Below are 26,350 nucleotides of genomic sequence, written 5' to 3' on the forward strand. Positions count from 1 at the left end.
TTGAATCGTCTTTTCTAATGAATGAGGGATTATTTTCAGATGGACCTCCAGAAAACTAATAAGAAGGAGTGACTTTAGCTAACAACACCGAGATAACTGATGGACACATTTTATTCACTTTGGATTTGATGAGAGAAGTTGAATGGGAGTCTATGGAGCCGGAGGCTTTTTGGAGCCGACCTCTAGTGGCACTCGCTGGTATTGCAGCTTAAGGCACTTCTGGATCGGAACCATTTTAAGGTCGAGCACTTTTATATCCAGTCTGTGGTTCCAACACTGATTTTAAAGGGCAAACTCTTGTGATTATTTTGTAAACATTCATACAAAAGTAAAAGTACACTTCGACACTCACGGCAGTATTGTTTTAAACTTCCCATAATAAGCATGTGACACTTGGCTAAGAAATGTGAACAAACCAGAATTTGTACCCTTCCACTCACCCTCAGCCTCCAGAAACCAAACTCGGAGGTATTTTTCTGCCGCTGCTCTGCCAGTGGAACAACGCGTGCTGCAGAGTTTCCTGTGGGAGCTGCTGTGGTGCTGACGGACCTCACTGACAGTCACCCTGCTTTCTGCCCGATGACCCTGACATCACTGGGATGTTTCACCCTGACAAGTCAACACCAAACACTTCTAATCTGGAAGAAGGAACACAAACAGGAAGTGGACAAAGTGACAGGATGACTTCATGTTCAACCTGCTGTGATGGTCGAAGCTGTATTGTGCTGTGGTAGATTCTACGTAAGGGATAAAACAATGTAAGCTCTCCTTTACATTCTGATTGGCTGGAAGTACTGAATCACTCTTTGGTAACTGGACAGTAAATGTATTATTTAATACCTGTTTGTCATTAATTAACCTACATTAATCTCTGGGTAACCATGGCAACAGTGTCTACAATTCACCCCTTGAGCCTGAGACCTTTCTGTCTTTTAAATATTTAAAATAGCTGCAAAACTGAACCATCTTGGGGTCTCAGGATAAGAGACACTTTGGAGATTTGAAAATGTGAAGATTTTTACTTCCACTTAATCAAAACTGTAAATGAGAAAGTAAATATCAGCTTTACTACAATGAGTCAAAAGCACAGATTTTATTGAACCTCAACTACAACTCTACAACAGATGTTACATCCATCCTCAGTATGTAGCAGAACTTCTTTTCTTCTTCCGTCTTTTACCATTAAACCATCGGTCCACGTCTCTGAAGTCTGTATTTGATCTGTCGGGTGTGCATATGACCACTAACTTGATGAATACGTGCAAAGGATTTAGTGGCTCTTAACATCCCCTTGCAAGAATGGAAAAGAATCTAAGGTGGAAGTCACAAAAGGCTGTGTCGAGAGCCAGGGTTTGATTTGTCCTTTCTGGGCTACTGTAGAAACATGGCAGTGTAACACGGTGGGATCTGTAAAGAAGGACGTGCTCCCTGTGAAGATATGAAGAACTTATTCTGAGGTAGTGAAAGGACGATTCTTAGCTGCAGGTGATTAAACACTGATGAAAACATAATTAGTAATATATATATAATTTCTGTCACTACAGCTCCCTTTATTTCGTCTGGATAATTCGACCTCTGAGCTCTTAAATAGCTCAACATCGACCTGCTAAAACACTGAACTGCTACATTTGCATTAATGCATCACACAACTTAATAATGTGTTGATGTCATAGCCTATATAATAATAAATCTCTCAGACGGGGCAGTTTTCCTCCAAAAGTTATTATGTTTGTGATGCTTGAATTTTGTCTCCATAAACTATTTATTTCAAAGTTAATGAATGATGAATGAATGGATAAGTTGTAATTGATCTTCCTCTTGTTTATTGTTTTTACTTTGTTGTTGTTGAGAACAATTCATGTCAAATTAAAAAAGCACCTTGAGACAGGCTGAAGATGTGTTTTCAACATTACTAATTTATTAATGCACAAAAGCATCCTTGAATCTTAAAGTATGTCCTAATACTGCATGCAGAGGAACTACATGAACCTTGTTGCCTGGTTTTTACTTTGCAGACTTCCTGGTGAATCTTCGCTGCAGGTTGAAAATAACCTTTGCTTTGCTGCCACTCAGTGTTCAGCCTGTGTAACTGCACGCTGCTGCATTTTTATGAAACAGATACAGGAGAACTACAGACAAACTCAGCTTAACTGCATCACTGGCTTTACCTTTATACTGTAAAATTGTTTTTCTTTTTTTTTAACTTTCTCCCATCCACATCCATGCAAGGCATTACCTGCCTGTCAGCTGGAGATCTGTTAGTACCGCAAACAGGCCAATGCAGATATTAAGCTGCATTTTATGTACAGGAATTTAGCAGCTTCATGAATCATGACATGTAAAATATACACTATAATATACACCAATCATGCGATAATCATGCAATTATTTTAATTTCTGTATTATTGATGATTGTTGATTCAGTGCATGCCTTCCACCAGCAGGTTTTACCTTTCGGTAAGTCGAGGGAGTTTGGAAGTAGAAGAACAACCTTCTTCACATTTTTGCTTTGCACTAAAAGATGTGGTGAGAAAATGTACAATGTTAAAATAATTCAGAATACTGAATAGTAATGAGGACAGTATAGTTTTATTTACTAGCATTACAATACAATATATTCAATGGGTTCCTATGGTACCAGTCTACTTCTGGATGTTTTTATGAAGGGCAAAATAAATTTAGGTGATTATTAATATGAAATGTTAATACTTTTATAAATCTATAAGAGTTCAGACTCACTGACCATCTGACTCATCTCGAGCTAAGATGTATAAAAGTAAAATGTGCATAGTGATGAAAAACATCCACTGCATGTGCACAGGTCTGAGAGGGTTATAGGAATTTTTTTTTATCTATTTGACTATATCTTCCACTGAGTGTCTTCTGTCATCTGAATGTTTCAGTTTATGCAGTTGATAGTTTTTTTGTTTGTTTCTTCAATAGGAGAATTGTAAGAAACAACAGTGTCCAGAATAAAGAACATGTTTGGAGATTCATGTAGATGTGTGGACAGCTAATGAAGGAAGATGTGGATATATATAGACATGATTAGATTGTAGAAAAGGGCATGTATGTGGCCCCAGTGGAGAAGCCATTAATCACAGATAATAAAGGAAATTACAGCTAATGATGCCTAAAGAAAGGAAACAAAGGTGTATGGAGGGCTAAATTGATTAAGGGAAGAAGGAGGAAACTCTCTGTTAAACTCCACAGAAGGATCGGAAGTGAAATTATATAACGTGTGATTTAGTAAACATCGTGGCCAGAAATGACTACATGGAGGCCACAAATTACTAAATTGAGTCCACGAATTACAAAATCATGGCCATTAATTACTAAATCAAGGTCACGAATTACTAAATCGAAGCTACGAATTACTAAATCGAGGCCATGAAATACTAAATTGTGGCTTCAACATTACTAAATTGAGGCCACGAAACACAAAATCTTGGCCACAAATTACTAAATCCTGGCCACTAATTACTAAATCAAGGCCACTAATTACTAAATCGAGGCCACTAATTACTAAATCGAGGCCACTAATTACTAAATCGAGGCCACTAATTACTAAATCCTTGCCACTAATTACTAAATCGAGGCCACGAATTACTAAATCCTGGCCACTAATTATTAAATCGAGGCCACGAATTACTAAATCGAGGCCACGAAATACTAAATTATGGCCACTAATTACTCAATCAAGTCTTTCCCTGTGTCTGGTGTGTGTGAGAAGCTCATCAAACTCCACCTGCTGCTCATCAACTCAGGCTTCCGGCACAGCTGCACTTCATCCCACTAATCAACCACAGCAGTATATCTACCTCGGTCGACCACTCCACCTGTTGGTGCCGACCTCAGCATAGAAAGTGTTATGCTGCGATTGGTCGTGTCCTGGCTGAGTACCGGTTCCTTGTGCCATTCTGGAACACCTACCTGCCCCAGCCAGAAGTCTCCTGCCACTGCTCCACCTTTTTGGTCTGCTCTTCCACTCACCTGTCTGCACCCTCACCTTCTGCTGGATCTCCACCTTATATCTAATTATTAGTAGAATAAAACTTTTCGTGTTCTGCATTTAAGTCCTCGAACAATTTTTGCTGACAATATAAACCCAAATGTCTGACTGCATTCCTTTGATGACTCCAGCTTGTTTAAATATTTTAAATACACCATAATCCTGCGTCTCTACCACAAATATACCAAAAATAAATAAATAAATATAAATGACCATGACCGATACTAATTTCTGCCCCTTTGCTACAGTTTTAAGGGAATTTTTGTATTCTTGTCCTGTTAAGAATTAATTAACATTTATTAAAAAAAAAAAATCTCATACATTTTTGGTTTGTTATTCCTTAAAGACTGAAGGACCCAACTGTTTCATGAAGAACCCATCACAGCACAGTTTACTCATTCTGTAAAAAACAAAGTCCTCCAGGAGAAATATTCCTGTCATAATGTGGAGACTGTGTCATTTCAAACATGGCTGTTGTATTCTTTTTTAAGTATAAAATATTGTTCCTTGTATAGATATTCATTTGAAAGACAAGTATAGTAAGTAACTGTGAATGTTGTATGTAACTGTAAGGAAGATACTGACTTCACTGAGTTCAATACAGAAACATTTTGCCGACAATAGATGACTTTCTAACTCAGATATGAAACATTGACCGGTGCATTCGGGTACTATGTAACCAATTAATAACAAAACAAAACATGAAGTGGTTACAAGTCATGATAATAAAACAAAATGACAGTACATGGATTGATTTAAATGTAACTAAGAAAGGAGTTTCAAATGCAAATGGTTTGCAAAACATTGCATACTTGGAAAGTAAAGATTTTCCCACATGAGGTGAAACTGTTTTCCGTCAGTCGAGAAACGTGTTGTTCCAATTGAGTGTGGAGATCAGACGGGTGAACTACAAAGCAGGTTCAACATACCCGGACTTTATTTGTCTGAGCTGCTCAACAAGGCAGAAACTCGCAGTCACAGAAAATCAGTACGATGACAGAGGTTATCAACTTTATTCATTAACTCAGGCTTTCTGCTTCACGCTTTCACTGCACAGACTGGATATAAAAGAGTTCGTAGCTTCAGGTTGGAAAAAGTGGTTCTGATCCAGAAGTGTCTTCAGCTGCAATACCAGCGAGTGCCACTAGAGGTCGGCTCCAAAAAGCCTCCGGCTCCATAGACTCCCATTCAACTTCTCTCATCAAATCCAAAGTGAATAAAATGTGTCCATCAGTTATCTCGGTGTTGTTAGCTAAAGTCACTCCTTCTTATTAGTTTTCTGGAGGTCCATCTGAAAATAATCCCTCATTCATTAGAAAAGAAGATTCAAGAAGACCTGTTTTTGGGGGCGTGTCTGTTTGATTGACAGGTCTGTGGTGCAGTCAAGTTACAGCTATCGGTGGGCGGGACGTAGTATCGTCAGGTTTCCAATCAGATCGGTCAGATCCACCTCTGGCTCCTCCCCCAGCTCGTCCAAATATGGTCACTTCCTGCTCCAAACCGCTCCGAACTAGCAAAGATGGTGACGGACAGAATCTGAACTGGAGGATTCATAACGTTCACAAACCAACGATGACATCACTGATGGTTGATGACATCACTGATGGTTGATGGTTGGTCTCAATTTACCTGGCTAACCCACTAATCTGGCTTCATAGAAAACCCTCTGACTCAGACACTCAGCACTTTCCTCACCTGGTGGACAGGTTTCCAGCTAACTTAAGCTAATTGACTTCTGTAAATCAGGACACTGGCTGTTGGGAACAAACTTCTTTGTCAGTCAAATGGATGTACTGCGTTAAGAGAGCAGATATGACACCACAACTCAGCCGTGCTGCCAATTCTTTCCAGTGGTCACTTATGGTATTGCAATGAAAATAAAGTTCCCTGCAGGCCCCAAAAAAATCAATTACCCCAGAGACCACAATCAAAATTATATAATTATTTAATTAAGATAATTATATATATTCATTTACAATTTACATACATACATTTAATAGTTCTGATGTTTTTGCGTCTTCAGTTGCAGAGTGGTGTTTGACTCGTGTGCTTAATCATCATTAATTCATTAAGTGTGTCTGCAGACGCTCAGTCATCCAGGTCATGGGCTGTCCGACGACTGATATGTGACCTCAATGACTGGTAATGTGTTAATGAACCTACAGCAGGTTCAAATCTGCTCTGTCAGAGCTGAAGAAACACGGGAAACATCTTCAAGAACCTCAAGCAAGTCCGGATGTCCTCAAAATAACACTTAAAACATTAATTTAGTCGGTTTCCACCACATACACAAAGAAACACACTGAGCTCTGACTTTGTTCCCATCCTGAGGCCCCACCCCTCGTTTAGGAGCGACCCCTCTGAATGGAGCTAGAAGGGCTTAAAATCGTAAACTAAAGAAATGGGACGCCACTCATTGTTTCAACAGTAGCTTCAATTCTACAAAGTTAATTATTAAAAACATTTGTAAGTCTGGGAAATTTGATTATTAAATTTAAGGAAATATACAGGATGATGAAAAAAATGTATCTCAGGGAATCAGCGATGAATGCTCACTACAAGACTTGAAATAGGTTTATTATCTCAAAGCTGCACTTCCGGGTTACAAAAATAGTCTTGAAAAAAAAAATCTTCTTATTGATTATACTGAAATTTTTTCGTGTTATGTTGCTCCAGTTTGCGAAGCATTCTCCTACCTCTCCGTTTGGAGTTTGCGTCTGAAAACACTGCGTTCAGAGGGCCAGCTGGAGGTTGTTAGATGATCATTAGCCCTCCATCCCTAAATTAAATGGGACATCCTACCCAACGTGGGCACGAGCAAACCGGAGGCGTAGGGCGAAGTGCTGGGGCCAAGGGGGGAATCGGGATTGGATCTTAATAATTATGCCTTCAGTCAAAAATATGAAGTGAAAATCTAAATACACAGCAGAGATTTTCCGTCACCTGTCAGACATCTCTGGTTGATGTGTGGTCAGAGAGGCCAAACTATTAAAAGTGCATATTACTTACAGAGACCAGTACATTTCTGCTTATTGTGATGAAGTTTTACACAACGACCTTGTGGGCAGCAGAAAAAGTAAAATCATGTAAATTAGAGTATTTCATACAATCCTTAATACCAGATATCTTTGAACTCCAAATTACAAATGAGAATAGAAGTGAAAAAGAGAAAATCAAAGTTAAAAAAATGCAAAGAGAGTTCAAATATTCTGTTTTCTGTTTTGAATATAAATTTTTTTCAACTTCATAAGATCGTGCCAAAATACTTTCAGCCTAAATCCAGCCTTCATTTTATGCTTCAGCACTCAGTTTAGTCACTTCATAAGAAAGCCTGATGGGAGTCAGATTAATATTATTCTGTAAACACTTCCTGTGTTACAGACTGAGACCCCGGTAACGAACAGTGATGTCCTCGGTCAGGTGGTCTGTCTCTGTCTTACTTTATATCCTGAACTGAGCGTTAGTTTACAGAGAGTTTGACAGAAGATAGCAGCGTAACAGGTCAACCGTGTGTACATACAGCAGCTTCAAAGGTCCGGGTCGTCCCCCCGCAGGGTGTTGAACTCTTCAGGGGCAGAGTACCTGTCGGCACCCTGACCGGCCGACTGACGGAAGCCCGCTGCGATCTCGTCGAAGGTGCGTCCCCGAGTCTCCGGCACCTTGAAGTAGGTGAAGACGAAGAAGCCGATGAGCAGCACGGTGAAGATGATGAAGACGTAGGGGCCGCAGAGTTGCTGCATCGAAGGACAAAACGTTCAGTTCATGTTGTGAGCACAAGTTTAAGTGTCTGTATGTCAGTGCAGCATCAGGGAGGATTAATGGAGCTTATGGACGAGATGTGAATTATTAATACACTTATAATGTCAGTATTCAGCTGACATCCTCTGAATATCAATAAAAATAAACGCAGCTCCACGTTTCTGTGTTCGTATCCGACCCGGTCACGTTGCAGCACGTTTGTTAGTTTCATTAGTCGTTCAGCGAAGCCGAGCTGTACAGACAGCAGGAGATTTACTGCAAACTTACTTCATGAAGCAGCTGATTAGTGAATTAAAAATGTTCGTAGCTTCAGGTCTGTAAAATGGTTCCGATCCAGAAGTGTCTTCAGCTGCAATACCAGCGAGTGCCACTAGAGGTCGGCTCCAAAAAGCCTCCGGCTCCATAGACTCCCATTCAACTTCTCTCATCAAATCCAAAGTGAATAAAATGTGTCCATCAGTTATCTCGGTGTTGTTAGCTAAAGTCACTCCTTCTTATTAGTTTTCTGGAGGTCCATCTGAAAATAATCCCTCATTCATTAGAAAAGAAGATTCAGGAAGACCTGTTTTTGGGGGCGTGTCTGTTTGATTGACAGGCCTGTGGTGCAGTCAGGTTACAGCTATCGGTGGGCGGGACGTAGTATCGTCAGGTTTCCGATCAGATCGGTCAGATCCACCGCTGGCTCCTCCCCCAGCTTGTCCAAATATGGTCACTTCCTGCTCCAAACCGCTCCGAACTAGCAAAGATGGTGACGGACAGAATCTGAACTGGAGGATTCATAACGTTCACAAACCAACGATGACATCACTGATGGAACTAATTAATCTACACGAGCCGATCAGGTCCTCACGTTTCAGGTGTGAATTAGATTTACAAACTCGAGTGTTCAGACATTTACAAACATCCATTACATCATATATTTCTTGCAGACTGTATTAAAATGAGGCTCAGTGAGCAGAGATCTCTCTTTTTATAATTGCCTGTTGCTTGAACTCCTCATGTATGTGTTTGTATTCTTATTTACTGGCATACTTTGGTGCTGTAGAACGTGTTCATCTGTAAATGGAGCGGGGAGACGCATGAGATGCCAGGTGGAAACAAACAGCTTAAAGCGGGTCGCTTGGTATTTATCTCAACATCATTTAATGCCATTTGCTCTGTTGTTCTTGGAACAGTTGCCTCCGTGAGGTCATCTCCTCTAAACTGAAAGACTCCACCCTTCGTTCAATAAGATCAGACAGGGGCAGAACGAAGATATAAAAAAAGACAAACTTCAAGTGTCCCGTAAAATTTGAAGACACACTTCAACTGCCTGACTGAATATCCGACGGATGTTCAGGCTGTAAAGAACAACTACCACTCTGACTTAATGTAAATCACTGTCAAGTGCCAAGAATCCTCTTCAACACCACTGATCCTGTCATGAATTCTCTTCAGGTACTGTATGTCTCCTCCACAGTGTGACACCTTTCTGAAATACTTCCAGGTTAAGATTAGTGAGATTAGTAAGATTAGCTGTGATCCATCCATTTGGCCCACGTGTCCATCTGGTCTCCTCCGAGGGGTTTTTGTTTAACTGGACCATTTATACTGACTGTTATAAACTTGTCAGGCTACTGGTCTGCCTCAGCATACTGCAACATGCAACAGTGCGTCCTCCCATAAAAAAGGGTTATTTGCAGCAAGTGTTCAACCAATCTCCACCCTTTTCTGTTTCCAGAAACTTTTGCTGTTTGAAGAGTTTGTAATGATGTTTTCTGATTATGGTGATGCTGCTGTTCTTGTATTACTTGATGTCACTGCAGCATTTGAGCCTTTGGACCATTAGATTCTCATCTCCCGTCTTCTAAATTGGTTTAAATCTGATCAGTCTGATGGATCCTTTTCTGTTGCCATGGTTACTACTCCTCCCAAAATGACCCTCTCTCCTGGGTCCAATTCTGTTTTCAATATATTCTATTCTCCATTTTTAAATCACACAATATTTCCTACCACTTTTATGCAGATGGCACCCTGTTATATCGAAGGTTAGATGTTGGTGCTCAGTCCCTCACATATTAGCTGTGTTACTTGATAATAATTAATCTTCATAATATATAATTATAATTCACAATAACCTTCTTGATCACCAGTCTGGTTTCAACAGACCACTCAACAGAGACGGTCCTCCTTCTGTCTCTGAGCAGCTTCACACTGCTAGAGCAGCCTCTCTGTCCTCTGTCCTGATCCTTCTAGACCTTCTGCTGCATTTGACACAGTGAACCACCAGATCCTTCTTTCCTCCTTCAGGACCTCGGTGTCTCTCTGCTCTCTCCCTGTTCTCGTCCTACCTCAACGACCTCACCTACCGGGTAACTTGGAGAGGATCTGTGTCTGAACCTTGTCCTCTCACTACTGGCGTCCCTCAAGGCTCCGTCCCGGGTCCCCTCCTCTTCTCTCTACACCGACTCTCTCGGCTCTGTCCTTCACTCGCATGTCTTTTCCTACCACAGCTATGCTGATGACACCCAACTGATCCTCTCTTTTCCAGATCTGAAACACAGGTAGCAGCATGAATCTCTGTCTGTCTGACTGACATCTCTCAGTGGATGTCCTCACACCACCTGGAAATCAACCTCCACAAGACCGAACTGCTCTTCCTTCCAGAGAAAGACTCTCCCACCCTCGACCTGACTACTACCTTCAACAACTCTGTTATCCCGACCCTGACTGATAAGAACCTCTGAGACACTCCACAGTCAACTCTCTCTTACTGCCAACATCACTGCAACAACACGTTCCTGTAGATACATGCTGCACAACATCAGGAGAATACGTCCTCTTCTCACTCAGAAGGAGGTGCAGGTTCTGGTCAAGGCTCTGGTCCAGGTTCTGGTCAAGGCTCTGGTCCAGGTTCTGGTCCAGGCTCTGGTCCAGGTTCTGGTCATCTCACGTCTAGACTACTGTAACGCCCTCCTGGCAGGTCTACCTGTTAGTACCATCCGACCTCTGCAGCTCATCCAGAATGTAATGTAATGTAATGTAATGTAATCTTGACTCAGTTTTATGGAACTGACTGTAATCCTCGTAAAAAACCTGGAAGTTATTTTTGACACTTCTTTTGAGTTTTACCTGAAGATGAAATCTGCTGTGAAAGCCAGTTTATTTCAGCTACAAGTTTTAGCTAAGGTCAAGGCCTCCCATTGGTTACCTGTACATGAATATATATGTATAGTATATGATCAACTCTAAAATTGGATTGTTTGTGGATTAGTGTCTCTTTTAGAAATATGTAAAAACATAATAGGTCGCCTTTAAATTAAATTTGTCTTACCTCAATATACGGGAAGCCCATCCCTACTAAAAAGTTGGCTGACCAGTTGGAGAAGCCAGCGACAGCGATGGCAGCCGGCCGGGGCCCCTGGCTGAAGAGCTCAGCCACAATGAACCAGGGGATGGGCCCGGGGCCGATTTCAAAGAAGGCAACGAAACTGAAGATGGCCACGATGCTGACATAGGACATCCAGGGGAGCAGCTCCTGAGGAGGACATCGCACCACACAGGCTGTCAGTCGCTTTATTTAGAAAACCCTGATGGATTTAGTAAAAGGTGATCGCAAATGCTTACCAACAACGCCATGGCAACAGTTAGAAAAACTGCTGACACGGCCATTCCCATCAAACCCGTGAGGTGCAGCGGCCTCCTGCCCATTCGCTCCACCACGAACAGCTGCACCGAGGAGGAGAGTATCTCATTACAATCTGAGTGGAGGATTATTTGTTTAGTTTTCCTTCACAGGTTTTTTTTTATTGTGACTTACAGAAACCACAGTGAAGGCCGTGTTCACCACTCCAGCACCGATGGTCGCGTAGACCGGCTGGGACACACCGGCTCGCTCAAAGATCCCAGTTGAGTAGTAAAACACCTGCAGAGGACGACACACACAGTTGAGGCCAGTAGTTCACTTTTCTATGATCTGCAAATCTGCCACAGCGAGCACTATGAATGTCTGGATAGATTTATGATTGAGGGGATGTTACAGCAGCTCCGGTTCTCTGCAATAAAACCACGGCCCTTTAGTGATCCACAGGAGTGAAACCAGCGATCCAGACTACCGGGACAAATCCTGGTCGGCTGCCACATCAGTGGACCGTCAAATAATGTGCCCGTCACTCCAGGTGCTCATGAGAGAGCTGCAGGCGGTCTGGTCCCAGTCAACTGGGATTTGGGAAGTTTTGACAATGAGCCTTCCACAAGGCTCAGTGTTAGGCCCAATACTTTTTACTTTGTACATGCTTCCATTAGGAGATGTCATCAGGAAGCACTGCATCAACTTCCATTGTTATGCAGATGACACTCAGCTATATCTTTCTATAAAACCAGATGAAACTAATCAGTTATTAAAACTTGAAGCCTGTCTAAAAGACATAAAGGCCTGGTTGACCAAAAACTTCCTGCTTCTAAATTCAGACACAACAGAAGTTCTTGTACTTGGTCCTAAACACCTCAGAAACTCTTTCTGTAATCACTTAGTTACTCTAGATGACGTTGTCTTGGCCTCCAGCAAAACTGGGAGGAACCTTGGAGTCATCTTTGATGAGGATTTGTCCTTTAGACACCATATAAAGCAAATCTCCAGAACTGCCTTCTTTCATCTACGTAATATTAATAAAATCAGGAAAATCCTTCCTCAGCGTGACGCAGAAAAACTCATTCATGCATGTTTTCTTTCCTCCTACTCTTTAACTGACTCATACCTCACCATTCTGTAAACAGATGCTCCGCCCACCTCTGATCCTGGTTCTGTTAACAGATGCTCCGCCCACCTCTGATCCTGGTTCTGTTAACAGATGCCCCGCCCACCTCTGATCCTGGTTCTGTTAACAGATGCTCCGCCCACCTCTGATCCTGGTTCTGTTAACAGATGCTCCGCCCACCTCTGATCTTGGTTCTGTCGGAGGTTTCTTCCTGTTAAAGGGAGTTTTTCTTCCCTCTGTTGGAGGTTTTTCTCCCTTAAAAGAGGAGTTTTTTCCTCCTAGCTTATGTGGGAATTGTTGAATTGTTGAATTGTTGAATTGTTGGTTTCTCTGTATAATATTGTAAAGTCTTGCTGTAAGGACTTTAATGTGTTAAGTGCCATGAAATAACCTGTGTTGGGATTTGACGCTATATAAATAAAGTTGAATTGAATTGAATTAAACTTCACTGCCCCCTGCAGAATGTAAAGATGTATGACATCTAGGAGAACCAAATTGTACTGCAAAAAAGCCTTGCAAAGCAAGTTTGTCTACATAGCACCCTTCAGACACAAGGCAATTTAAATATATATATATATATACTGTATATATTTTTACCATCCTCGGCACATACCAGAAACTACATCAGAAATGAGGTAGCTGAAGTAGACGAGGTTAGCGCCCTCCTGGAAACCGGAATAATTAACACAAATTCAAGCAATCTAGACCAACATCTAAAGCTCTTATTTTGACAGCTGATGTCGTCCTTGTTTCTACATTCCAGTCACAGACGCTCTGTTCTGGAAACATACGCAGCTTTTAGGAGCTTTGAGCCTCACGGTTCTCTAAGTTCAATAAATAATTTAAAAAGAATTACAACTAAAATATTTCTGTGATGTGCAGCATGATTATCATCACAGGAAGTGATTACAGATTTATTCCTTTATCACATTAAAAAAAAAATAGCTTTTTTGTTATTACCGCAATTTTACGCAAAATAAACTAAAATGACATCACAGTGTTTGAGAAAATCTGCAGAAAAATCGAACATTTTTTACCAAAACAATCGCAAAAAACTGGAACATCCTGGAGGGACTGAGGTTACAACTGCAGTTTGCCACAAGTGGTGCAGATAATTTCAGCAACATCAAACTGTTTCCTAAGAGCAGCACATTTTAGCGACAGGCTGCTCTTCATCCAGCGGGACAGGAAACGATGTGCCGGAGTTTAAAGGAGCAGCACACCACTGTGTCCGAAGGGATCAGCATGCCGAGTCACGGTGGCCGTGGCTCAGGAGGAAGAGCCGGTCGTCCACCGCTGACCCTCTGCTGATCGACCCCTTTAAACACTGCACAGGACACCACAATGGCTCTTCTCTTCTCTTATGACTTACAGCGTTGATGCCCGACAGCTGCTGTGACAGCTGCAGCATGATGGCGACGAAGATGGGCTGTCGGTAGACGGGCGAGCGGAACAACTCGGCAATGGTCACCTTCTTCTCCCTCATCATCTGCTGGCTCTCCTCCTTCATCTCGTCCATGTCCTCGTTCACCTCGTCGGTGCCCCGCAGCTTCATCAAGACTGGAAGACAGAAGTCCAGTTCAGACTGGAAGTTTGGAAGGAGATTCATGAAGCTGTACTAAATGTGCCCGGCAGGAAATGTGTGGTCAAAAGATGATTAGCAACCTTTGTGGCAGTCGTTGGTGTAACTTCAGTTCACTGTAGTGAAGGTTTTTCTTAAGCACAGGGAAAATCATAATTGCTTTTACTCATCACAAAGTTGTGTTGTTTATAATGACGCCTGTGTGAGCTTGTGTATGTCTGCATACAGTATCTATTTTAGTGAGGACCAGTTTGAGTTTCAGACATTGGGAGTGTCAAGACATTTTGGAAGGTCCTCACTTTTATAACTTTCCAGTCTTCCAAACCTGCACTTTTATGTCTGCATCTTTTATCCACCCAGTTCCTGTTAACCTGATAATTTTTGTGTGTTTTTAGGAGTGATGTCATCATCCATCAGTGATGTCATCGTTGGTTTGTGAACATTATGAAGCCTCCAGTTCAGATTCTGTCCGTCACCATCTTTGCTAGTTCGGAGCGGTTTGGAGCAGGAAGTGACCATATTTGGACGAGCTGGGGGAGGAGCCAGCGGTGGATCTGACCGATCTGATTGGAAACCTGACAATACTACGTCCTGCCCACCGATAGCTGTAACCTGACTGCACCACAGGCCTGTCAATCAAACAGACACGCCCCCAAAAACAGGTCTTCTTGAATCTTCTTTTCTAATGAATGAGGGATTATTTTCAGATGGACCTCCAGAAAACTAATAAGAAGGAGTGACTTTAGCTAACAACACCGAGATAACTGATGGACACATTTTATTCACTTTGGATTTGATGAGAGAAGTTGAATGGGAGTCTATGGAGCCGGAGGCTTTTTGGAGCCGACCTCTAGTGGCACTCGCTGGTATTGCAGCTGAAGACACTTCTGGATCGGAACCATTTTACAGACCTGAAGCTACGAACTCTTTTATATCCAGTCTGTAGTTTTTACCATTTAAATCACAGAACCTTCCTGCTGCTTCTTTTCTTTGAACTCTGACAGTGTGTTTGTGTCTCACCACTGCGGGCTTTGCTCTCCTCGTTGCGGTTGATGAGGAGGTAACGAGGGCTCTCAGGACAGAAGGGCAGCAGGATGCATTGAATCACAGCTGGCAGCAGAGTGAAACTCAGCAGGAGGGGCCAGAGGGAGGCGTTCCCCATGATCGCCTCGATCCCAAAGATCTACACAACAAACACAACACACAGTTTTCCTGTAATAATTTAAAGTTTCTAACAGTTTGATTTTAGGCGTTCACAGAGCTGTAATCAAGAAGCCCCAGAACGAGTCAATGAAAATGGTCCTTTCGGTCTCGAATAGACGACGTCTCACCTGAGCCATGAGGATGCCGATCACCACGCCGAGCTGGTGCAGAGTGCCTAACGCTCCGCGGACAGATGTGGGAGAGATTTCCTCTATGTAAATGGGCACGAAGCCGGTGGAGAGGCCGGAGTAGAGGCCCACGATGAAACGTCCGATGATGAGCATCTCGAACGACGCAGCCAGTTTGGAGAATCCCATGAATGCTGCTGCGATGAAGGCGAGCACGTTGGCCATCAGCATGGAGTTCTTCCTTCACAGTTCAGAGGACAACTACCATCAAAAGTTGTCATTTAACAGGAAGTGTGCTGGTTGTTCAGAGGAAGAGTCGTACCTGCCGAAGCGGTTGACGAAGAGGCCGACGGAGAAGGAGCCGAACATTCCTCCCACGGAGAAGATGGCCACAGAGAGAGACCACAGAGCGGTCAGAGTGGTCTGAGGGATGGACTCCGAGAACCTGCCGGTCCACGTCTCATTGTAGAAGCTCTCGATTATCTAAAAACACAAAACAACATGCAGTAGACTCATTTTGTAAGATAAAGACAGATTCGACTGGCTTTTCTCAAGTTTAGAGACGTGGTTCTTCTCAGTGAAACATCTCAACCAACTATTAAATGGGTTGTCTTGACATTTAATATAAATATTGATTGTTCCCTGGTGAACCCTTGAATTTCCCTCCATCATTACTAACAGGTCAAAGTTTTAACTTCCCAAAACTTTGTTTGAGTAAAACCAAGTGCACCCATTCTAACTCAGATGGTGAACATTATACCTGGTAAACAACAGCATATCAACATTGTCGTTTTGAGTATTTTTAGGATGGTGATCTTTACCTTTAAGTTTTGCAAGCATGGCTATAAAGTTTTGACTTTCTTTTCCAGATGTTGTCCAGATGCAGATTACATGTTAATACAAGGTGTCTTAGATTCTGCTTCCTCTTCAACAACCAAACAACATCCCTCTAGATGAGGGTAAGGTTCAGCAGATACTACTGACACAAAGTGGGAGCAAGCTGACAAATGAATTTTCCATCTTTGATAGAGATGTCCCAGGACGACCTTTTGCCTTAATGCTGATGCATAGTTCCAGACGACTGTTCAAATCAATGTAAATGGCAGACTTGGCTCAATAAAACTGAAAGCAACCATAACAATACTGAAACTTTACACTCATGTTTTTAGCGATGAACTGTGTTCACAGACGATGGTTTTCACAAGTGTTCCTGAGCCCATGCAGTGATTTCCACTCCAGAATAGTGTGTTTTTAATGTAGTGCTGCCTGAGGGCCCGAAGATCACCACCATCCAATATTGGTTTCCAGCCTTGTCCCTTGTGTTCAGAGATTTCTCCAGATTCTCTGAATCTTTTAATGATATTATGAACCGTAGACGATGAAATCCACTAATTCTTTGTAGTTTTACGTTGAGGAACATTATTCTTAGATTGTTGAACTATTTTCCAACACAGTCTTTCAGAGTGGTGAACCTCTCCCCATCTTCACTGCTGAGAAACTCTGTCTCTCTGAAATCATCTTTTATACCCAATCATGTTACTGATCTGTTGTCATGGTAACCTCATTAGTTGTCAGATGTTTCACTAGGTACACACAACTTTTCCAGTCTTTTGTTGACCCTGTCACAACTTTTTGGAGCCTTGTGAAATATATTTTTACATGATTTGCAAATCATCACATTCTGTTTTAATTTTCATTTCATACAGTGTCCCAACATTTTTGGAAACAGGGTTGTATTTATTGTGATGTCTGTGCACTGTAGCAGCATATTCATTAATAATAATGTTCCAGTAATATTACTATCTCGTTCTTTATCTCTCTCTCTCGCTCCATTTTCACCTCCCTGTTCCCGCTCTTTTTTTTCATTCAGGCTTCTCTGTCTAAATTTGTGCTTTATAATATTCAGCTAGATAAATCTGATTTAATTCGACATAACTTGATCCACTGTGCAACATACATTTTGTATTTCTCCACTCGGTCATCACACCTGCAAGCACAACTTGTAACAACTGGTATGCTTGAGCTGCCTAATCCCTAATGCCTCCAACAAACGGCTGCATTATCTCATTAACCTGCTGCTTGTCATTTCACATTCTGTCAGACCACCTTTAAATGCAGCTGACAGGTTTAGAGGCTCGCCAGCTGCCACAGAGATTCAGGTTAGCGTGCAAAAAAGGCCGACTGGACTCAAGCAGGTGACAGAGGATTGTTACCTTCTCACACTCTTTGGCATCAACTCTCCTCTCACTTCTTTTAAAACTGAGAGCTGCCTTTATAAATATGAACCTTACAGCCTCTGTGATTAAATAATAAAGGGGTTAGTAGTATTGGAACAACAGTCACTGATTTGTCCTCCTTTTATTTATTTATTTTATTTCTACCTTTCTCTCCTTAATTTTTCAGTTTTAATCATTCACTGAAAAAACACTAACCCAAGACCTCTTACTGTCCTGCCAACAAATTCCAGTTTGAAGAAGCTGAGAGTTAAATTATTCTTCTGAATCGCCTTCAGTTGTCACCCAGTGCTCGCAGCGTTTTGGTGCAACGTTTCTTTCCCCTGGATTTTGCCTCTCAGGCACCTTACAAGATGTGGCTGTGAAGAGTTGTTTGGGCTGTAGGCAAACTATGAGGAAGACTTCAGATACGACTCAGTCCTGAAAACAACCCTCTGCATTTTTTTTGAAAAAAAATAACAGTCAGCTGTTTTCATTTCATGCAATTTAACAAATTTTGATCTATACAGCGTCAAATTATAACAAAAGGACACTTTACACAGAGAGAGAAACCTGACAACTTCCTTTTAAGAGGAAGAGTCCTCTAACGGACCAGACTTGGGCTGAGAGGAGAGCAGAAAGAGAAAAGAACAGCATAGAGACGCAACAAACAAAACTGGCAGGTTGGAGGGACGAGTTACTGCAGGAAGATTCAGGGAGCGAGAGGACACAAATAAAGCATATATACAATAATGGCAAATAAATGCATGAGAGTGAGAAAAGTCAAGGTGCTCAGTTGATCATGGAAGGTCCTCCAGCAGCCGGACTGAGGGACGCTTCAGCCAACTTTAAACTTTATCAAAAAAGGACCGTTTTAAAAAGTTGTTTTAAAGATATTTGTCTTGAAATTTTACCAGATTAACGTTACCAGAGCTCCCTTCGGTCCAGTGAGTTCCTGTCTAACTGTGTGACCTGTTCATTACGCTCATATATTTATTTAATTATGTCTGGTTTCTTGTCTTCTCTTCTTTCGTGGTGTCTCACAGAACATACTCACATTCTGAGGAGCGTTGATGACGCCAGTGTTGTAGCCAAACTGGAGGGAGCCAATCACAGCCGTCCCCACGGCCATCAACAGCTGTGGCGTCACCTGGTGGTAGGACAGAGGAACAGAAGTTTAACTCTTCGGCTCAAACACTGATCTTCTCTTCTCGTGTTGGATTTTTACTTTTGGCGTAAAGATTTCATTCGATTTTGCTCTCGATGTGTAAAACCGAAGTCGGTGTTGGATGACATCACGAGTTAGAATTACACATCAGCTCATATTCTGCATTCAAATGGAGCTCCTGTGTTTGTGGTTACAACACAGGAAGTCGTGTGCACCGTATACTCAGTGTTCAAGTCATTTAGTCGTAAAAACAATGTTGTGGACGCCGTCTAGAAGCCACAGATGCTAACAGTTTATCAAGCTATCAGAGGCTAATGGTTTATCAAGCTATCAGGAAATACAAAGACACAGAGGGAGAAGATGAGGCTGTTGGGAAGATTAAGACGTAGATTATTAACTAAGTTATGAAGACAAACTCTACGTGACTAAAACTACAATATATCAGCTGAAGATCCAACCAAACATTACAGTACAGTGTATATATATATATATATATATATATATATATATATATATATATATATATATATATACGACACCATCGGAATGCAGCATATAATATTGTTGAACTGGAATCGCTGTCATGTCGTCGGTTCTGCCTCTACAATCATTTCCTCTAATAAATCCAGGTAGCAGAGCAGAGACAGACAGGTCTAAGGTCATGAAGGTCACAGGTCGGTTTTCTCTGGAAAGTCAAAGCGTTCCGTCTCTAATGAAACCAAGAACAATCTGATGTTTTATTATTATTTAGAGTAAAAAAAAATTCTACATAACACACGGTCATACTTTTCATCAGAAAGTGAATGTTAAACTCAGTAAAGATCTCTGGCTCTGCTCCAAGTAAAGAAAGTCATGGTTGACTGGATGATATTTATTTTGTATGATATCTGTGCAGGATACCAGGAGTGACAGCGTGGATCTGCCTCTTCTCTATTTGAGAAGTTAAACAGTCTCTCTTTATTTTCTGCAGAAGCACTTTATTAACATGTGAAACATAAACCACAAATCTGCCTGCTGGAGGACCTCTCGTCAATCTGGGATCAGGAACTCGTTGTTTCATGGTTTTTACAGTTTGCACCCAAACACCTGCAGCAAAATCTGCTTTTAAACTTAAAGTGATCCGACACAGACGGAGAGGAAACTGTTGATATACAATGAAGAAGCCGAGAGGTCCAAAGTGCTGCATGGTCGGCTGTGAAGCTGCAAAATGGCTTCAGTGTTTTGGTAAATGGAATTCTTAGTCAGCTGTGATGCCCCTGACCTGAATACACCTCCTGGTAGAGATGCTGTCTCACTTCCACCCCAAATAAAACAGTTTTCAACATGTGTTGTGTTTATGCAGTGGACAGACAAAAAAAGTAAGTATTTAATATTTAGGAAGTAGTGGAATTTAGTTGTGTATTTATGTACAATGACGGGTTTTGTTTTTTTTTAGAGCTGGTTAATTAAATATGATCCACTGTTACAAATTAAATTAGGCTACACAAGAACTGAAAGAACTAAAGTTGGATCCATTTTAAACACATGTAAAACTGTGGCCTTAATGATTTATGCAGTCATAGGTTGTAGCTGACTAGTTCCATTCAGCTGCATTTGGGCTAATATTTGTTATTAATTCTGGAGAAATTAAGTACATTTGGCTGATAATACCTCATTGCTTGAGCACATTTTTTAATAAGCTCGGACCACAATGATGATCTCCAGAAAAATGTGTATCAATCAGACCTACAGTTTAGAGGAAATGTCAGAAATGTGCATCATGGCCGACTTTCATGTTCCTGGTTTCTTTTTTTTGTAGAGAACTTTGAGCTGGACTCGTGTGTTAAATTTAAATGATGTGAGAAGCGTGACCTTTCAGAAGAAGCATTTTTTGGGGATCTTAGTTACAGCGCCACCATCTGGCCGACTGAGGTCATGTTCCTTCTGCAGCACTGAGTCAGCATTTCCAGTTATTGAGTTGACTTTCGTGTTTCTAGTTTATTCCAGGTCAAAGCAACTAGAACAGAAAATATCATCAATAACAATGACATAATATAAAACTGATTAGAGTGTGATGTTGTCTGAGCGCTGTCCGTGGTGCTGAAAGTTGGCCGCAGCATTAAAGTAGAGGAAGAGCGCTGATGTGCATAAATAAATAGTGCAGAGTTATGTGTGTGTGTGTGTGTGTGTGTGTGTGTGTGTGCGTGTGTGTGCGTCTGTGTGCGTGTGTGTGTGTGTTACAGAGAGTTAGCGGAGACTGGGGGTTCACTACTGCCTTTTCCCACCTCCCCTCCTCTACCGATCACTTCCTATCATCCCATGTATCGATCATCCAGAAGTTACCTTGCCGCTGCACTCCATGACCGCCCGCAGAGTCCCGCTTCACTTCCGGAATTATTACAAAAAGAATCCGTCAGGTCCAAAATAATCTACTCTCTACAGAAACATGTCATCATGACGCCGTCTGCAGTATCACTCAGTCCAACATTAATATAAACAAATGTTTCTTAGTTTCTTCCCCCTCATTCACCTGCTGGGTAAGCGGCTTAGTGACGTCACCACTAAGTGGATCTGCACGAGCTGCCTGCAGAGAAGAAGCGGAGTCACTGCACAAGAAGAAACTACAAGAAAACCAACATGTTATCAGACCGGCCCTTATTAAGTGGTTTTATACGATAATATGACGTAACAGCACAGACAGTTGAGGAAATACGTATAAAATGAATTTGATAAATTAATTAATACAATTTTATATTACTTATTTTGATCCATAAGAGCTTGTGTTTGTTAATAATAGTTTCATCAGAGCTGGATGAATCTGATAGAGGGCCTCTCAGTATGGACAGCAGACTACAGACTACACAAAAAATATGGAGCGATAGGAGTGCAACAATAAAGACTACATCTGTAAAAGAATAAGGAAATGAATGTGGAAATATAAAGGGCAATAAATAAATTAATAAATTAAAAAAGATGGAAATAAAAAGACAAATAACAAAGTTTAAAAGAGTATTGCCTTTACTTTCCCCATATTTCCTTTTTAAAATTGCTTTTACTGTAATTTCTTTTCTTTTACCATTTTGTCTTTGCTTTTACTTGAAGGGACGAGCTGTCAATCAACTTGACTTGGTCGGGCTTTGCACCGACTTCCGGTTTCTATGCTAACGACAACCGTTGACATGGCGATGATAGCATATTTTTCCTATTGCCAGGAAGCTCGAGATCAGACCAGGAACTTTGGCCTGAAAAATGAGGCCTAAAAAAACCGGTTCTGATCCAGAAGTGTCTTCAGCTGCAATACCAGCGAGTGCCACTAGAGGTCGGCTCCAAAAAGCCTCCGGCTCCATAGACTCCCATTCAACTTCTCTCATCAAATCCAAAGTGAATAAAATGTGTCCATCAGTTCTCTCGGTGTTGTTAGCTAAAGTCACTCCTTCTTATTAGTTTTCTGGAGGTCCATCTGAAAATAATCCCTCATTCATTAGAAAAGAAGATTCAAGAAGACCTGTTTTTGGGGGCGTGTCTGTTTGATTGACAGGCCTGTGGTGCAGTCAGGTTACAGCTATCGGTGGGCGGGACGTAGTATCGTCAGGTTTCCGATCAGATTGGTCAGATCCACCTCTGGCTCCTCCCCCAGCTCGTCCAAATATGGTCACTTCCTGCTCCAAACCGCTCCGAACTAGTAAAGATGGTGACGGACAGAATCTGAACTGGAGGATTCATAACGTTCACAAACCAACGATGACATCACAGATGGATGATGACATCACTGATGATTTGCCGCTTGTTTACGACTTTGTGTCAAAATCAGGTTCTAAGAAATGAATTATTTTAGTCTTTGTTTTCGCTCACGTGACATATTGCTGCAAAGTCACACTAAATGAACTGACAATGAAGGACCTACTTCCCTTGATGTACGTCAGCTGTGCAAATTCTCTAAAAGCCTTGAATCAGCAAACCTAAAATAAACAGAAGAGTTGTAAATGAGGAGACTTTGCTTTGCACCTACAACCTCATACATGATGACAGAAAATCTGACAGAAAACATTATAAAGACCAAAACAAAATTCATGAAGAGGGATCATTTAGGGAATATAGAAAAGATGTGTAATGCAAGTTTAAGAAAGTTCCAGTCCTAACCATCCAATCAGAGCTTCATCAGCAGCTGCTCTACCTCCACCTTGAAGATATCAGTTCAAATTCAGACCACAGAGGGCGCTGTGGAGCTGCTGAGATAATGAGGTTCAGCTCCATCATGTGAGTGAAACTTCACATTAGTTCCTCAGTTATCTTGAACAGACACTTCTCCCTGAACACTGAACACACAAAGTCATTAAACTCTGGATGAAGGTTTTATTAAACAGTATCAGCATTAATCTGGCCACATTAAATCTGAAGAGTTTTCTTAAATAGTAGAGACGTTGTTGAGCCTGGGCGTCAGTGTGCTGGTGTTAAAGATAAATGTCAGTTTGCTATCAGTCACAATGATCAGGTACTTATACTCCTGTAAACTTTCAAACACTTGTATGTGTGGAATAAAACTGCTGTAGCATGTAATACACCTCTCAGTCCACTAGAGGACACTGTGTTAGTGTCATGTTGGCCTGGCCAAGGTGTGATAAATAAATATATACATGTGTGACCAGGGTGGAAGAAGGACGTCATGTGACGAAGATCATTTCACAAAATATAAACTGCTCAAGTTTCAGGTTGGCAGCGGCTGGACGGATCCATCGCAGGACTTTCAGTCTGAGAAGATTACGTGGATTTCATGAAAGAAATCTTTTCTTAACCCTAAAGACTTTTTTTTTGTTTTCCTAAACTTAACTGTGTTTTCAGTTTTTTTTTCTTAATCTTAACTCCATGGATTTTTAGGCTTCACTGACAGACCGTGTTGCACTAAATATACATGTTGTGAATTGTTGTCTTCTGTTTCTGTGTTTTTTGTTCAGTTTTCTCATTTACATGTTGAGAATCTGACAAAACGATGAAAATTTCAACTTTTGGTGTTTTACTCACTCCAGTTTTATATTTATGTGTGTGTGTGTGTGTGTGTGTGTGTGTGTGTGTGTGTGTGTGTGTGCAGGTGAGAGGAGACTGCTTCTCTCTGATTTCATCCTCTGAGGAAGCAGCTGTTTTTATGTCCACTCAGCAGTCGTAGGTGATTCAACATGTTTGAAATGTGACTCGATGATTTTAATGATTTCCAACTGTGAGAAGTTATTAACATTTTCATGGACAGATAAAAAAGCACTGCATCAACATTTTAATCCTTTAAATATATATATATATATATAGTATTAGGCTAGTTAGGCTTTGTTGGCCTGACAATATTCATGAGTGACGTCTTCATCTGGAGAAAAGTGTCGACCCCGACGACATCGCCACTTTCCGGTCACGGTAGGCTAAAACAGAAGAATCTACTGGCAGCTGGTTCACATCTGAATAATAAAAATAAAGCAGGTGGCTCAGCGGGCGGCTGGTGAACATGTTCAATCGATTAAAACAATACGTGATGATGGAAAAGTGGAAATACAAACTACAAGGTTTCCTTTTATCTCTCAGAGTCTCTGTACAAACATACAAGACACACTCATCACAAATCTGTGAATTCATTTCATGAGCGTGTGTTGGGTTGTTGTTGTTTTTACTATAAACATGCCATTTGTATGAAAAGTGATATTCAAATAACGTTTGATTAATTGATTAAACTATGAGAGCTCCTCTGTAACGTTGATGCTATCGATATGTTTCAGTAAAGTTGCGTGTTCTGCATTTGTTCAGCTGATAGTAAAAAAAACAAGTTAAAGGGCAAAAAGAGAAGTGGCTCTGACAAAACGAAATATATTAAATATATGATATTCTTTTTAGTATCAGTTTTTAATGAATGAAATGTATTTGACATTTTAATAACCGTTTCCATCCAGCTGCTGTGTTGACTTGTGATCCTGTCGCTGGATGGACTGTTTAATATTTTGTATATTTACATGAATATATATATATATATATATATATTGTTTGCAGTAATATGACTAATTTCCAGTGAGCTGAATGTTTATTTGTGGAACATTTTCATTTTCAACTTGTATGTTTTAATTGTATCTTTTCAGTGCATCAGTTTGAGCCCATTTTGAACCGAGCAGCTCCGGATTAAGATTTCTTTGTGGCCGATATTATTTGCTGATATTAAATTGTTGTTATCGGTCATTTCCAGAGAAGTGAACGTTTGCTTGAACGTTTCCATGTTTGATTGTGCCTCTAGTTGGTAAATTGAACTGATATTTTTGCAGCTGAAGCAGCTGTGGATGAGGAGAGATTGATTCCACCTGAGTGGCACTGATTCCAGAGAAGCTCTCTGATTGGCTGAAGACAGCAGGTGACGGAGTATAAAAGGTATTTTTCTTTTCTTTTTTTTTTTTTTCACATGTTTGATTGATTCTTCAGGAAAGTGGAAGCTTTTTGCTTTTGAGGTTTTTGGTTTTGTGGGTTTTGTGCTGGTCTATCATTTCCTCTCACATTAATAACCACTGTCATTATATACATCGAATTTGAACACGCATCTCAGACACATTCACGTTTCATGTGAGAACACACCAGTAGAAAGGCTGGGAGGTCTGGAGGTTAACTGCATATTGACCATGTGACTCTGGAGCGAGACCCCGATGTGGAAGAAGGACTTCGGGGTTTCAGGCTTGTGGACAAAGGTGAGGGATCATAACTGGGACCAGAAAAATCTTGCAATACTGAACTTCAACAATAATATAAACAATATATGCTTCATGAAAGTAGGACATTAATAAAGATAAAACTGTATTAGTAGTTGTTTATCTGTGATTTTAGGAGGATTCTGACACCGATGTCGCTCTCGTTCCTCTAACAGTCGCTGATTCACTCCAACGATAGAAGAACTTTATGAAAGTTTAGATGCAGTAGCTGAAGCCGTTTAAAGACTGTGAGTGCTTGTTGCTTCAATAATATCATGATCCATGTTTGTATTAAGCAGCAGGAAAACAGAAATACCGTCTGAGAGCGTGAAGGATTTTCTTCTCTAAAAGAGATTCAAACATCTCAGAGAGAGCAGGTCGGTGTTTGGTCCTAATCAGTTCATCTGTAGTTCACTGGGAACGATTCTTTACTGATTGTTTTACTCTCAGAACGGCTGCTTCTCATCAGCGCCGCCTCAGACACACAATCACACCAGAAAACTTCACTTCTGAATGATTTCACATGTGGAAACAACAATGTGACACACACACACACACACACACACAGCTGAGAGTGTGTTCCTGTGTGGAAACGACATACTAAAATAGTGGTGGGAGAGAGTGTGTGCGGGACCATCTGTTGTTCTGCTGCAGGACTCTCAGGAGCACCGCTGCAGCTCTCCGTGGGACGTTTCCACATCGATCCGGTGCAGCCAGAACTTTCCGGTTCACCTCCACACACAGAGCTGCTCTTGCGCAACCTGACCACCTCTCCATGTTCCCACTGCTGGAGGAGCTGAAACATGGAGACATGTCTCGGTGTGTGAGGACACTCGAGCCTCCCATTCATCCCCTCGGCCCTCACA

General features: G+C 41.3%; 1 protein-coding gene across 1 annotated transcript; it reads right to left on the reverse strand.

Moving 5' to 3' along the window:
• Nucleotides 1-7,539: 7,539 nt before the first annotated feature.
• On the reverse strand, nt 7,540-21,141 carry LOC138210199 (solute carrier family 2, facilitated glucose transporter member 1-like). The gene is made up of 10 exons (XM_069169213.1): nt 21,124-21,141; nt 18,691-18,783; nt 15,743-15,903; nt 15,421-15,661; nt 15,110-15,272; nt 13,880-14,067; nt 11,571-11,675; nt 11,378-11,479; nt 11,085-11,288; nt 7,540-7,746 (listed from the first exon to the last, which is right to left on the reverse strand). The coding sequence occupies exons 1-10, from the start codon at nt 21,139-21,141 to the stop codon at nt 7,540-7,542; spliced, it is 1,482 nt and encodes a 493-aa protein (XP_069025314.1).
• Nucleotides 21,142-26,350: the final 5,209 nt, after the last annotated feature.

Source organism: Embiotoca jacksoni, unplaced genomic scaffold (genome assembly GCF_022577435.1).
Source record: "Embiotoca jacksoni isolate LCO1_2020_lvr unplaced genomic scaffold, fEmbJac1.0.p SCAF_43, whole genome shotgun sequence".
In the NCBI taxonomy this organism is placed as follows: domain Eukaryota; kingdom Metazoa; phylum Chordata; class Actinopteri; family Embiotocidae; genus Embiotoca; species Embiotoca jacksoni.

What these genes read in the sequence shown, in the direction of transcription:
- LOC138210199 (XM_069169213.1), bottom strand. An exon ending in TCGGCATCCTCATGGCTCAG is followed by an intron (nt 15,273 to 15,420) that starts GTGAGACGTCGT and finishes TTTGTTGTGTAG; the next exon opens with ATCTTTGGGATCGAGGCGAT. An exon ending in CTGTTGCCATGGCGTTGTTG is followed by an intron (nt 11,289 to 11,377) that starts GTAAGCATTTGC and finishes TGTCCTCCTCAG; the next exon opens with GAGCTGCTCCCCTGGATGTC.